General features: G+C 43.5%; 1 protein-coding gene across 3 annotated transcripts in view; it reads right to left on the bottom strand.

Moving 5' to 3' along the window:
- Positions 1 to 3698: 3698 nt before the first annotated feature.
- Positions 3699 to 14559, bottom strand: part of Cyfip2 (cytoplasmic FMR1 interacting protein 2) — a 120398-nt gene continuing 109537 nt past the window's right edge. For all 3 annotated transcript variants that reach the window (XM_047555450.1, XM_047555449.1, XM_047555451.1), the window contains 3 exons: positions 10248 to 10486; positions 8803 to 8950; positions 3699 to 6474 (listed from right to left, as the gene is read on the bottom strand). In XM_047555450.1, coding sequence (XP_047411406.1) covers positions 6307 to 6474; positions 8803 to 8950; positions 10248 to 10486 — 555 coding nt within the window. In that variant the 3' untranslated portion in view covers positions 3699 to 6306. The remainder of the gene's footprint in view (positions 6475 to 8802; positions 8951 to 10247; positions 10487 to 14559) is intronic.

The raw sequence follows: 14559 nt of genomic DNA, 5'->3' as shown, positions 1-14559 counted from the left end.
TGTGAATATATACCAGTTTCTTTCTTTCTTTTTTTTTTTTTTTTTTTTTTGCGGTGCCGGGGATTGAACCCAGGGCCTTGTGCTTGCAAGGCAAGCACTCTACCAACTGAGCTATATCCCCAGCCCCAGTTTCTTTATTCATCTGTTGAAGGGCATCTAGGTTGTTTCCACAATCTAGATATTGTGAATTGAGCTGCTATAAACATTGATGTGACTGCATTACTGTAATATGTTAATTTTAAGTCCTTTGGGTATAAACCAAGGAGTGGGATAATTGGGCCAAAAGGTGGTTCCATTCCAGGTTTTCTGAGGAATCTCCACACTGCTTTCCAGAGTGGCTGCATCAATTTGTAACTCCACCAGCAATGTAAAAGGGTGCCTTTTTCCTCACATCCACGCCAACATCTATTATTGTGTTCTTGATAATAGCCATTTTAATTGGAGTAAGATTAAATCTTAGATTTGTTTTAATTTGCATTTCTCTTATTACTAGAGATGTTGAACACTTTTTCATATATTTATTAATTGCCTGTATATCTTCTTCTGTAAAGTGTCTATTCGGTTCCTTGGCCCATTTACTGATTGGGTTCTTTGTATTTTTGGTGTAAAATTTTGTAAGTTCTTTATTAACTTTGGAGATTATTTCTCTATCTGAAGTGCATGTGGAAAAGATTTTCTCCCACTCTGTGGGCTCTCTTTTCACATTATTGATTGTATCCTTTACTGAGGAAAAGATTTTAGTTTGACTCCATCCCATTTATTGATTCTTGCTTTGATTTCTTGTGCTTTGGGAATCTTGTTAAGGAAGTCTGATCCTAAGCCAACATGATGAAGATTCAGGCCTACTTTGTCTTCTGTTAGGTGCAGGGTCTCTGGTCTAATTCCTAAGTCCTTGATCCATTTTGAGTTGAGTTTTATGCAGTGTGAGAGACAGAGGTTTACTTTCATTTTACAGCTTATGGATTTCCAGTTTTCCTAGCACCATTTGTTGAACAGGCTATCTTTTCTCCATTGTATGTTTTTGGCTCCTTTGTCTAGTACAAGGTAACTGTATTTATGTGTCTTCTATTCTGTTCCATTGCTCTGCCTATTTTGGTGCCAATACCATGCTGGTTTTGTTACTATTGCTCTGTAGTATAGTTTAAGGTCTGGTATTGTGATACTTTTCCTGCTCAGGATTGTTTTGGCTATTTGAGGTCCCTTATTCTTCCAGATGAAGTTCATGATTGCTTTCTCTATTTCTATGAGGAATGTCACTGGAATTTTAATTGGAATTGCATTGAATCTGTATAACGTCTTTGGTAGAATGGCCATTTTGACAATATTAATTCTGCCTATCCAAGAACATGGGAGATCTTTCCATCTTCTAAGGTTTACTTCAATTTCTTTCTTCAGTGTTCTGTAGTTTTAATTGTAGAGGTCTTTCACCTCTTTTGATAGATTAATTCCCAAGTATTTTATTTTTTTTTGCAGCTTTTGTGAATGGAGTGGCTTTCCTAATTTCTCTTTCAGATTTTCTATTCATCACTTATGCTATCACTTATGAATAGAAATGCATTAGATTTATGCATATTGGTTTTATATCCTGCTACTTTGCTGAATTCATTTATTAGTTCTAGAAGTTTTCTAGTGGAGTTTTCTGGATCCTCTAAATATAGAATCATGTCATTGGCAAATAGCGATAGTTTGAGTTCTTCTTTTCCTATTTGTATCCCTTTAATTTCTTTGGTCTGTCTAATTGCTCTGGCAAGTGTTTCAAGGACGATGTTGAATAGAAGTGGTGAAAGAGAACATCCCTGTCTTGTTCCAGTTTTTAGAGGGAACGCTTTCAGTTTTTCACCATTTAGAATGATATTGGCCATGGGCTTAGCGTAGATGGCCTTTACAATGTTGAAGTATGTTCCCACTATCCCTATTTTTTCTAGTGTTTTGAGCATGAAGGGGTGCTGTATTTTATCAAACCTTTTCTCAGCATCGACCTCCAGGGAGCAGCAGTGGCTTTGGTGGCAGCAATGTCCATGGTGGCAGCAGTGTAGATGGCAGCTGGGTGTCCAAGGCAGCGTTGAGGGCAGCAGTAGCAGACCTCCAGGGGAGGCCAACTGCAACAGCATCAACAGCAGCAGCAGCGCCTGGAGAAAAGACCTCTGGGCACCTCTGGGCATCTGCAGAAGTGGCCTCAGGGGCAGCTGCACCCCACCCCCCAGAGAATACCTCTGGGTGGCTGCAGTGGCATCTGCAGCAGCAGCATCTACCCCCTAATCTTAACCTGTTTTTTCTAAGTGTGTTTCAGAAAAAGATGATCAGTGTTGCAAAGGAAGCTTTCCAAGTTATGGCCATTATTATGGTTTGGATATTAAATATTCCCCCAAAGCTGCTATGCTAAAGCTTGGTCACCAGCCTGGGGCACTACTGGGAGGTGGGGCCTTTAGTAGGTCGAAAGCTAGGCTGCAGGGGCATGCCCTTGAAAGGGATATTGAGACCCTGAACCTGTCTTCTCTCTTTGCTTCCTGGCCACCATGAGGTGTTCAGCTTCCTCCGCCATGATGTACTCCCTCTCCACAGGCTCAAAACAACAGGGCCAAGTGACTGTGGGCTGAGCCTCTGAAACTCTGAGCCCAAATAAACTTTTAATAGATTGATTCTCCAGCACCATTACAGCGCTAGGAAGTGAACACCCTAAGGGACCCCCTTTTCATCTCTTAGGACTAGCAGTGTTCCAAATACACTAGTTCAAATATATGACAATGTCACATATCATCATTTTATATTGATAATTTTCAGAGATAACTGAGGAGGATGGTGGGTGTAAAGTGGTCAGGCCTCTGAGGATACCAGTGGGAAGTCACACAGGACCACAGTATTAGAGTGGGAAAGGCCTTAGGTTATCTTGTCCACCTTGACAGACAAGGAAGCCAGTGTCCCCAGAACTCGAGGGCTGGTCCGTGGGAACCACCCATGGTTCCAGCACTCTGTGAAGGGCCTTGTGGGAAGCTGGTGCTGCACGAAATGTGGGGTCCCGAGTCGTGGAAACTGGTCTTAAACATCCTTCTCCTTGATATTTTTCTGATGAGTGACAGGTTCCCTGGGCAGTTGCCTTTCTCCCTAAGCCTGGGATCCCCCAGCTGGTCATGCTGGGCTCTCTCCTGATATCAGACTGGTGCCCCACAGCTCCATGTCTAGCTTTGGGGTCTGACCTGGCTGATCAGTTTACTGTAGTACGGTGGCAAAAGTCCAGGCTTTAGAACTGGGTTCAAATTCCAGTTTTGTCACTGAGTGTCTGTGTGAAAAGAAACTGTACGGCCTCTGTAAAATGTAGACTGTACTACATAGAGCGATGCGGCTGGTTAAAAGGAATGGATGGATGGAATTGAGCATGGTGCCTATACATATTAGGCTTCATCAAATATTACTTTCTATTCTTTTTCTTAAAACTAGGGATATATAGTTACACTCAGACTCTAGAATCCCCAGGAGAAGGGATTATTTCCTATATCGCACTCAGTGCAAACCAATTTTTAAAGACTAATTCCCTCAGTGAAAAAGCAAAACAAGCCACAAGTTTAGGGTATACTTACCTGCTATATTCTTATCTTCTTTGATTCTCTATCAGGCTGTTTTCTTAGTCATTAGTTTCAGTATGGCCTTCACAGATTAATGAAGATAAGAATGCACCCAGGAATCAAGAACAAGATTTTTACTAGTTTGGAAGCAGTTTTAATGGAGATGACAATGTTTATCAACTCAACACAGGTACCCCCAAAATACAAACCAAAATATCATCTTCAGCTGCATAGCAAATATGATTTAAGAATTTAACAATATTTGATCACAAGCGTAAATATAAGTCACCATAAATAAATGTAAATTCATTGTACAAAAATCCCCAACAACTCTTAATACAAATATGGTACATCTGACAGTTTCTGAAACAGAATTTCTTAAAACTTGTTAAAATCTAAGCTTTTTTTATTCTTGGTTTTTAGACACATTTAAAAAAAATCAAAAGAGGGACAGTGACAATACTAGGGAGGAAAGCATATTAAACTTGTCCAGTGTTCATAAATAAGCACTGCTGGCGAGCTGAGGAAATGGAATCTCTGCAGAAAGGGAAGATCTCAATTTACTGGGATCAAATCTCTTGAGGATAAAGTGACTCTTCCCAGAGGGTGAACTTCAGTGTTATTAAAGTGGGGTGGGAGAGATGAGCTGTTGAACTAGCAGTCTCACTAAATGGATGGTCCAGATCTCTGCAAAGCAATGACCAAGTATTGAGAATGAACTTAAAAAATTAAAAAGCTAATTATCTATCTGAAAGAGAGAGCCAGCTACTGTTCCCAAACAGGACAGAGGATTTGAAAGATTTTGGAGCTTAGAGATTCTAAGTGGGTTTTGACGGTGTGTTCTATCATGTAGTTCTGCCATGTGGTATAACCTCTCTCTCCTGCCTCTGGGATTCATCCGTCAAGAGGAAAGAAGAAACTGGAACAGGAAGCGGCAGGACCAGATAGAAGGAGTTGCCAGTTACCACTCTGAACTGCCTTCCCAAACTATAAATGTGTTTTTCCATGGCTCAGAGGTAGCTCAAAGTCCAAGGTTGGCAGAATGGTCCCTCTCCCACAGTGGTTCTCAAACGTCTCTGTACACCAGTATAATTCAGCTAGCTTGTGGAGAATGTTGATTTCCTAAATCTGTACTCAATGAGTACATCTCAGAAAGCTCTGGTAATGGACACTTCCTTTATTCTTCCTGAGTGGTTAAAAATGGACCATCTGGTTCACGTTAACCATGTCTATTCCCCTTCTGTGGGGAGGGTCATTATTGTTCTTTTCATTTTTCACTTTCTTCCTCCCTGGGCTGAGTAAGAAGTATTAAATGTTCTACTTTATGTGTTCTCAGAAGCTCAGGGCCACATGTGCCCTTTACAGATGATGAGCTCTGTATTGAGACATGTGCATCCCCAAGGTTCCTCTCTTTGAAGAACTCGCCACACTCAGTGAGAGAGACTGCAGAAAGTTTTGGTTCAGCCTGGAAAATGGAAATAAATATACCCCTATGAGAATTTATACCTCAAAATCTAACTTGAGGAACACTAAGAGAACAGGAAGCTGAGAGCAAAAGGTAAAATGTTCCAAGAATCTTTCAGCAGCTAAGACCAATGGAAGTTCTGATGCCCTAAAACAGGACTTCTCTTTGGGGTATACCTTGGAATTAAAGGCTTATTGTCAAGTAGTATTGTTACTCCTAACCTCCTCATTCTCAAGATGATTTTGGCTTCTGTTGAAATAACCCAGTAATACTTTCTTTCTTGTGGGAGTTTTCCTTGATGAGAGATTCTGTGGCAAGGAGTGGTCACTCATTTGGTCACTGGCTAATGCTGTGGGTAGTACCATGGCTGATTTCTTCAGTGTCACATCCCCAATGTCCATCACCCTGTGTGGTCCACTGCTGAGTAATTGCTTAAGCAATAAAGGAGCCATCTCACCAAGTTGATGAGATGCCTTAAAAGTTTTCCGTTTGAGGCTATGGAATTCCTGGCTGTATTCAACGATACTGCTTCCACATAACAGGCCTGACCACCTTCCTAATCCAAGCTGCACTTCAGTAGGAGACAGTTGTGGAAGCATGTCTGGCTTTTCTCTGGGACTTGTCCGAGAAGGGAGAGTTAAGGGGTTTGGGGAAGCCTGTGAAAGGCCAGGCTAACACCATCTATTGTCATGCTACACTAGGATCCTCTTCCTGGTCGTCTGCAGCTCTTGGCATCTGGCCCAAGCATACTCTAGGTGGGGGATTCCCTAACATCCAGAGCAGGAGGAGGGGTCACCAGAAACTGGAGAGAGGGAGCCAGAGGACCTGAAGAAGCCAGGAACCTACTGCACCACCAGGCCCACATGCCTCTGGCATGGCCACACTCTTTTCTTAGTCTCTAAGACTTCAGTCCTGGGCACTGAGAAGTCACCAGTTTGTGGGGAGATCTTGAGAAGCAACCATAGATGGTGGGGATGGTGGAATGGAGAAAGGACAGAAGTAGGAGTTCTGAAATACAGTTGAGGGAAAACAAAAAGAAAGCATACACTGCCCTGCTCTTTTTTCTGTTTATCATTTACACAATGGAACCCACCATGGAGATGTCACGGGAGAGCATGCACGAGTCCAGCCCCTGGGAGTGGTGCAGACATGTTTGGGGAGGTTCTTATTTGCTTCCAGGTCTGCCCTGCACACTGTCCAGTTGGCCCCTATGGAAGGCTGACCGTTGCTTTCTCTCCTGCTTCTCCTCCTCCTCCAGGTGGAGGTCTGCAGCATGTCTGCCTAGCAGGTGGTAGCCAGGGACTGGTGGATGGGCGGCTGGAAGCAGCGCACGTGCTCCACAGTGGAACTGTCTGTCTCCACGGACTTCATGTACTTGTTCAGGATGGCAAAAACCTCGTTGTTCAAGATCTGATACTTCCTGATCCGGTCGGCCATCTTCTTCAGGGGCTGCAGACAAGGATGTTGAGGTTAGTGTGGGAGGAAAGGGAGAGTAGGAAGGATTCAGGAGGTTGGGGTCCAGGTTCCTGCTGTTTCAATGGTCATCCCACTCTCTTGCTTAAAGGACTTCTGTGGGTTCCCAAATCAAATGCTAAAGGCCATTAAAAGCCTTTGCAAGTTTCAAAACTTACCCCAAAGTTAACCATAATCAAAACAATGTGGTACTGACAATAAAGATAGCCATACAGGTCCAGGGTGTCACTCAGTGGTACAGCACTTGCCTAGCATGCATGAGGCCCTGGGTTCAATCCCCAGCACTGTCGAGAAGAGCCGCATAGGCCAATAGAGGCCCCAGAAATAAATCCTTGCACATATGATAAATTGATTTTTTTAAATATACTTTCTAGTTATAGATGGATACAATACCTTTATTTTTATGTGGTGCTGAGGATTGGACCCAGTGTTTCACCCATGCTAGGTGAGTGCTCTACCACTGAGCCACAACTCCAGCCCCCAAAATGATTTTTTCACAAGGATGCCAAGACTATTTGAAGGGGATAGGACAGTCTTTATAACAAACAGTATTAGAAAAACTGGGCCCGTATATGCAGAACAAAAATGTTGGAACCTTAGCTTATACCTTATCCAAAAATAAGCTCAAAATGGATAGAAGTCCTAAAAAAGAAAAGCTAAAACTGTAGAAGTCTTAGAAAATCTAAGGGTAAATCTTCATGACATTGGAATTGGCAATGTCTTCAATATGACATCAAATACACAGTGAAATAAAAGAAAAAAAATGGGCTACATCAAGTTGAAAACTTCAATGAATTCAAGTACATGACCAACACAGTGAAAAAAGAGGCAGATATCATGGAACAAGAGAAAATCTTGACAAATTGTATTGTGTAAAAGGGTTTATATTCACAGTGTATAGAGAACTACTGCTCAAAAAAAAAAAATCAACAAAAATAACCTGTGGGGACAGTGGAATTGAACATTCTTCTACAGAGACATTAACATCATGAACACATGGAAAGATGTTCAACATTACCAATCATTGTGGAAGTGCACATTAACATTACAGTGAGCTACCAGTTCATGCCCTTGAGCAGTTAATAAAAAAAAAAAAAATCAGAAAATAAAGAAGCTGCAACTCTTGTGCATTGGTGGTAGGAATATAAAATAGTAGAGTTATCATGGAAAGCAACACAGCAGTTTCTCGAAAAGCTAAACAGAATTACTATATGATTCAATAATTCTACTTCTGGGGATATCTACTCAGAAGAACTGAAAGAAGAGACTCAAACACATATTTATACACCTGCGTTCACAGCAGCATGATGCATACTAACCAAAAGACAGATGTAATTTCAGGGTCCAGCAGTGGATCTTTGTTTTGGATCAACAAAATGTGGTACGTAGATGCAGTAAAATATTTTTCAGACTTAAAAGAAGGAAGTTGACAGATGCAACATGAATGAACCCTGATGCTGAGTTAAATAAGCCAGTCACACATGAGGACAGAGCGTATGTGTGATTCCACTGCATCAGGTACTTAGATTCATGGTGACAGAGTGGAGTGGTCTTGGCAGGGACCAGGGAATTATTTTTTAATGGGCACAGAGTTTCACTTGGGGAAAATGAACAAGTCCTGGATGATGCTTTAGTTGCACAGTCCCTTTGAACTGTGTACTTAAAAATGGTCACAAATGTACATTCTATACTTATTTTACCATGATTTTTATAACATTCTTCAATAGGATGCTTCTGCCCCTTTTTTGTCTCATCTGGTCCCTGGTGCCCACCTTTGTTCTCCATATCCTACTGCATACCTCTGGGCTGTAGCTATTCCCTCTTTCTGGAATGTTCTCCTAAGCTTCGCACCCATTTGTTGTCCTCACTCTGGACTCGGGGTAAACACTGCCTCCCATGAAGCCTTCTGAAACCTCTCCTTCTCTGTCCCCTCTGCCTAGTCTAGAGGGTTCTTTCCTCCAGCAGCCCATCCTATCCCAGGCCAGCACTGTCCCATCCCAGTGCGAAGCTGGTGTCCAGTGAGTGGACACATGGTTTTTGTACACAGGAGCCATCACCAGCAGGGTCTGCCTTGGACAGGGAAGAAGCCCAGCTCTGCCCTTTGGGTGATCTCATGCCCCCCAGTAGGTCATGAGCAGGTAACCCATGGCCTCCTGCCGGCAGGCCGCCAGCTGCCGAGGGAGGGTCTTTGTGTCGCTGTGGTGTGGGGAGTGGGCCTCCAAGCGCAGCCCCCGCCCCTCTTCTCTGATGCCAGCCCGCAGTCGGGCTGGCTCCACCCCCCAGCCCTGGCACAGGCCTGCTCACCACGTTCTTAATGATCTCGTCCTTCCCGTCCTGCCTCTGTACTTTCAGCAGGTGGTAACAGAAGTCGAACAGGTCAAAGCGACGCTGCTGGCCCAGCAGGACGATGATGGAGCAGCCAGCCCAGCTCAAGCCATCTCCGAAACACTGCCTGGAGAGGGGAGGGAGGCAGCTGCGGTGAGAGCGGGGAGGAGGGACCCCATCCCGGACCAGCTGGTGACAGGACCGTCTCTGGGCCAGATCCTTAATCTGTCGGATGGGCTCAAGGGAGGTGGTGAGGCTGGGTTTATTCGTTCCAGGGACTATGATTATAAAATAGGCCCTTCTGACTTCAAGGAGGTGTTGATCCCACTGAAGTAACAAAACTCAGCTTTGAAGAAGAGATGAACTTGCAAGGAAAACCCGACCGGCCCTTGAGACTTAAGTGGTTGGTGATTTCAGGCGAGTGAAAGGAGAGACCGTCTGGGTTCTGTGAGGGGAAAGCCCATTTCAAATGAAGAGATCAACCGGCCACCCTGGGCCGAAGAGGGGACGGGCATGGTGGGGGGCGGCTGTGAGTCCCCTTGGCTGATAACGCTCCGACTGCAGGGCTCAGCTCTCCAGAAGAATATGGGCAGCGTAGACAGCTGTGGGGACATGCCCTCTGCTCTTGCCCTGAAGCAGCCCAGCTCTGGGGAAGCCTTCTTGGGCCCCCACATGCGTTTTCTTGGCTCCAATGGGATGGTCCCTGTCACCCTCCCACCACTGGCCACCACGTGGAGCTGGGTGAGTGCAGGAGGGACCGAGCTCTGTTTCTGTCCCCTCTGAAGGCAAGACTGTTTACTATGACAGGGTCCATGGTGGTTTCCACAGGTACCAGTTTTGTGGGGTGAGGTGGGAGTGAGGTTTTTAGTTTTCAGTTTGTGTGTGTGTTTGGTGCTGGGGATTGAAGCCAGGGCCTCACACGCGCGAGGCAAATGCTGCGTCACTGAGCCACACCCAGCCTGAGGGACCAGGTTGTCGCTCAAACCCTCACTCTGTCACACTCCGCTGCTGCTTCCAGCCATCTACGGCCTCTCCTGCAATGTCCCCTTCTTCCCTCTTCAATCCAAGTCCCAGGCACTGTTGGAGGGAACTCTAGTTCTAGCCTGTGACTGGAAGTCTAATGTCCCCCTCATTCCTATGCTGAGGCACCTGTCACAATTGCTGCAAAACCACCTCATTCAATGGACTTTACCTCAGTGTTTCTCATCCCCTCTTTGGCCACCTAAACTCCATGAGGCCAGAGCTGTCCACTTCAGCTGAGCACCGCTGTGTGTTCAGCACCTGGCATGGTGACCCACCCACTTGCTATGACAGTTGTTGGCCACTTTGTCCCCTGCCCACCTTTCTCACTGGGTCATAGCAGCCCCGTGGCTTACAGGGAGACGGGCAGCTTGGCGCTGGCCCTGCCTCCCTGCGGTACTCACTCGGCCGTGAACTCGTTGGTCCCCACGGGGATGCAGTAGACAAACTGCATGGCGCTCCACAGCCGGTGGAACTCCACACACTCATCCACGTGCATGACGCCATTGGTGGGTGGCGGGCCCCGCCAGATGGGGTCCTGCAAGTAGCTTCGAATGCGGGTCAGGATGACCTCGAACATGGACAGGCCACAGCACAACCGCTCCTTGGTCAGCAGGTCACCCTCCCGAGCGATGGCAATTTGCTGGGAACAGAAGTTTCCGTGAACCTTGTATCTACATCCAAGATCCCATCTGTCACCTCCCACTGGAGATTCCCAAACACCGGACCTGGCAGAACCTGGAATTCCTCCACCAGGACTGATGTTCTGCCTAGAGCAGAGCGCTAATTGTAGAAAATCAAGTTCAACAACAGTCTTGTGGTGAGTTTTGCTTGTGATAAGTAAAATCCAGACGTATCTTGGGAGGAATGATTTTTTTAAAAAAATTATGACCTACCCACATAATAAAATGCAAGGTAGGTATTGAAGAGTCTGAGATGACACAGTTACTATGACTTCATGGTTACTACAGCTAGTTCATTACTTAGAGTGTGTAACACACCAGGTCCTGTTCTAAGCACCTGATGTGTATTGACTATCCAATCCCATGAGGTAGACATGATTATACCATTTCACAGAGGAAGAAACTGAGGCTTGAGCAGCCCATGTGGGGTAAAGCTGAGATTCCATTTCTGAGAGTCTGGATCTAAAGGGCACATTGTGAACGGACTAGAGTGAGCTGTAGAAGTGGTGTCTATTACAATCCTACTAAAAAAAAATCAGCCCACAATCCCAGAGGCAGATGGAAGTCTATGCGTGGTGTGTGTCTGCATGTAGAAAACATTTTAGAGAGATTAAAATCAGTTGTGGGGGCACTTTTTACTTTAAATACTTGTGTGCAGATGAATGTGCTAGAAAGAGCATATGTTAGTCTTTTAAAATTTGCCACTGACTTCACAGAATTATTTCCTCTAGTTAGAAGGTCTTCCTTGGCAATTGCAAATGATCCCTATTAATAATTTACACTGGTTTTTGTCTGAGCCTGGCTCCTGTGCATCTAAAAGTCAAATGGCTAACAGGCACCTTGAAACACATTATAATATGTGTTTTGTACAATCTGAGTAAAAATATCTGGGGCAAAGGTGCTACAAGCCTTCTGCAAAGCAAGATAAATATTAAAATCTAAGGCTAAAATAAGGTACCCTAGTCTAGGGAACAGAGCTAAAGGGAGGTGGCTTCTGAGATGGAGCGATCCACAGAGACTCATGGGATCAACTCCCTCATGGGACGTTTCCTGGAGAGCTCAGGAAGCACCTGCCTGACCTCACTGTGTGAGCTCCCTCCCTGGAAGCCCCTAACAAGGGCAGCTGCTAAGTCAGTCTATGGAAGGGTATAAATCAGGAAACACCAATGCTGGAGCCTGCTGGGAATGTGGACCACAAGTATGGTTGTCATGACAACTGCAGGCAGGGTTTTTATTTAACTCAGGGGCACTCTGCTACTGAGTTCATCTCCAGCACCTCTTATTTTTTTATTTTGAAGTAGAGTCTTGCTGAGTTGCTCAGGCTGATCTCCAACTTGAAATCCTCCTGCCTCAGCCTCCCAAGTAGCTGGGATTAAAGGTTGTGCCACCGCACTGGGCTCTGACGACCACCAAGTGAAAGCCAGCTAGGGAAAAGATGAATTGGAGAAGGGTATGCCAACATGATTTTTACACTCAGGGGTGAGGGAGCTTTGATTCTTGGGGGCTTAACTTGACTCCGTAGGCAGACACAGCTCTCAAGCACAGGGGTGACTGCTCAAGTTGCTGCAGTAAGCTAGAAGGATCACTAAAGAAGTCCTGAACCCTATACTTGATTCTGTTCCTATTTTCTTTTTTAAAATTTTCTTTTTTTTTTTTTTTTAATTTTTACACACTGCATTTTGATTCACTGTACACAAATGGGGTACAACTTTTCGTTTCTATGGTTGTGCACGATGTTGATTCATACCATTTGTGTAATCATACACGTACATAGGGTAATAATGTCTGTCTCATTCCATCTTTCATACCCCGCCCCCTCCTCCCTCTTGTTTCCCTCTATGTAATCCAAAGTTCCTCCATTCTTCTTTTATCCCTCCCCCACTTATATATCATCATTCACTTATCAGGGAAAATATTTGGACTTTGGTTTTTTGGGATTGGATTATTTCACTTAGCATGATATTCTCCAAATTCATCCATTTATTTGCAAATACCCATCTTCTTTTATTGTTCTTATTCTGTTCTCTTTGGCCCAAGAAAGCCTTTCATTTCCGAGAGTCTGCCTGGTTCAGGGAGATGCTTGGTAAATAAAGGATCCAAGTTTGTGCTCAAGTCATTAATATTCTCTTCAGTAAATTAATGCAGAGCTCTGGTTTTCTAACTAATCTACTGTGGGTCAGTCCTCAGCACCTGACAATCCTGGGTAGGGGAACTAGAAAAAGTGGCAACTGAATTTATAAATCTGCAGGCAGCGTTTGAACTCAGGTGGTCTCGCCCACTACATTCAGTGAAAGGTGCCTCATCCCTTTCCTTTGAAAGAATGAGAACCTTCCAGTTATTTCTGTGAACTCTGAGAGTAATACACAGTCACTGGGTTAAATTTGGAAAAAAAAATTTTTTAGAGGTATAAGAAAGAAAATGAAAATTCCTAGAGATATAAGAAAGAAAATGAAAATTCCCTATAAACCCCATTGCCTAAAAATGAGCTTTTAAAAATATACTGCTGTATTATTTGTGTTCACATGTATGTACACACATAATTAACATGGACATACATAATTAACAATATTTGGATTACATGATCATTGCTTTTTTATCTTAAGTAATTTAAAAACTCATTTCCTTGGATACTTTCAGTAGCATGAGTTCTTTGATGGCTGCACAAAATCACCTTTGATATACCTGCTCTATTTAGTTCTCTATTCTTCTTGGTAATTTTAAGTTGTCTACAGCTTTTCATTGTTGCAGACAATTCTAAAGCAATCACCCTTATGCATAAAATTTTGTGACCCTATCTCGGCTCATTTTGTGAGGATGAAGTCTAGTGATAGGAGGGTCCAATATTTTAAAAGGCTCTTGCTCTACAGTGGCAAACAAGTCTCAAGAAAAGCCAAACCATGGTACGTCTACCTGGGTCAAGTCGATTTCTTGTTCCCTCATCAGTGCTATCATTAAGAAAACTTCTTCACTAGCTTGAAGGATGAAAAAGAGTACTTCATTCTTTGAATTTGCATTCTGCTGATTCTTGCTAATACCAACTCCTTTAACTATATTGGCATTAAATGTATTTTTTGCAGTATGAGGGATTGAACTGAGGGCCTTGTGCATTCTGGGTACATATTCTGCCACTGAGTTCATTCCTGACCCTTTTAAAAAATTAATTAATTTAATTAATTTATTGCTGAGGCTGACATTGAACTTGTGAGCCTCCTGAGTAGCTAGAATTACAGGTCTGTGCTACCATGCCTGGTGGCATTATGTTTTTAAAGTTTTCTTTCATGCCACATTTTCTTTTGATATATCTACTATTTTTCTTTTTGCATTGAAAAGGTGCTTTATAGATTGGAGTATTTGCATCATCAAACAATCTGTGACTGGGTGCTATATATGTGGGAAGGTGTTTACCATTGCTCTTCTCCATTTCTTTTCTTTTCTCCACAGCGGGTTTCTTTTTTTCCTCTGAAATAATTTCTGCATTTAGTGTCTTTTGGAAGAGATCTCAATATTCTTCTTTATGGGATCCTTTGTTTTCTGGAATTCCTATATTTTTGCTCATTATAACAATCAAGAAAAGCAACTCAACATAATAGTGCTGGGCAATGAACCAGGTTCTCTAAATTTGTCCCAGAAAGTAATGCAAACAATGCAATGCTGTTCAATCTTCTTTGCTTTAAATTTGCCACACATTTCCTCTGTTACTAAATATGTAAGTTTGAGCAAAGGAGAGACCCCCAGCTAGTTTGGAAGTTAATATATTGTTAATTTTGGATTCTTTGGGATGGTTAAGTTTTTTTTTTTTAATTTTTTTATTAACACATTAATGGCACACATGAAGGGGATTCAGTCAGGCATTTCCACACATGCCCACTGCATGCACCGATCATGTCCCTCCACCCTTCTCCCACCTCAATCCCCACCATCCCCAGACACTCATAATCACTACTCTATATTAGGTTGAGTTAAGAAATAGAAGACTTATAAAATTGGCATTTCCTCTCTCCCAGGGCTTTTGTTTGTTGAATATTCATTTGAC

This window comes from Sciurus carolinensis, chromosome 6, assembly GCF_902686445.1.
Source record: "Sciurus carolinensis chromosome 6, mSciCar1.2, whole genome shotgun sequence".
Lineage (NCBI taxonomy): Eukaryota > Metazoa > Chordata > Mammalia > Rodentia > Sciuridae > Sciurus > Sciurus carolinensis.
Note: the sequence above shows the minus strand (reverse complement) of the source record. Positions and strands in the feature narration are given on the sequence as shown.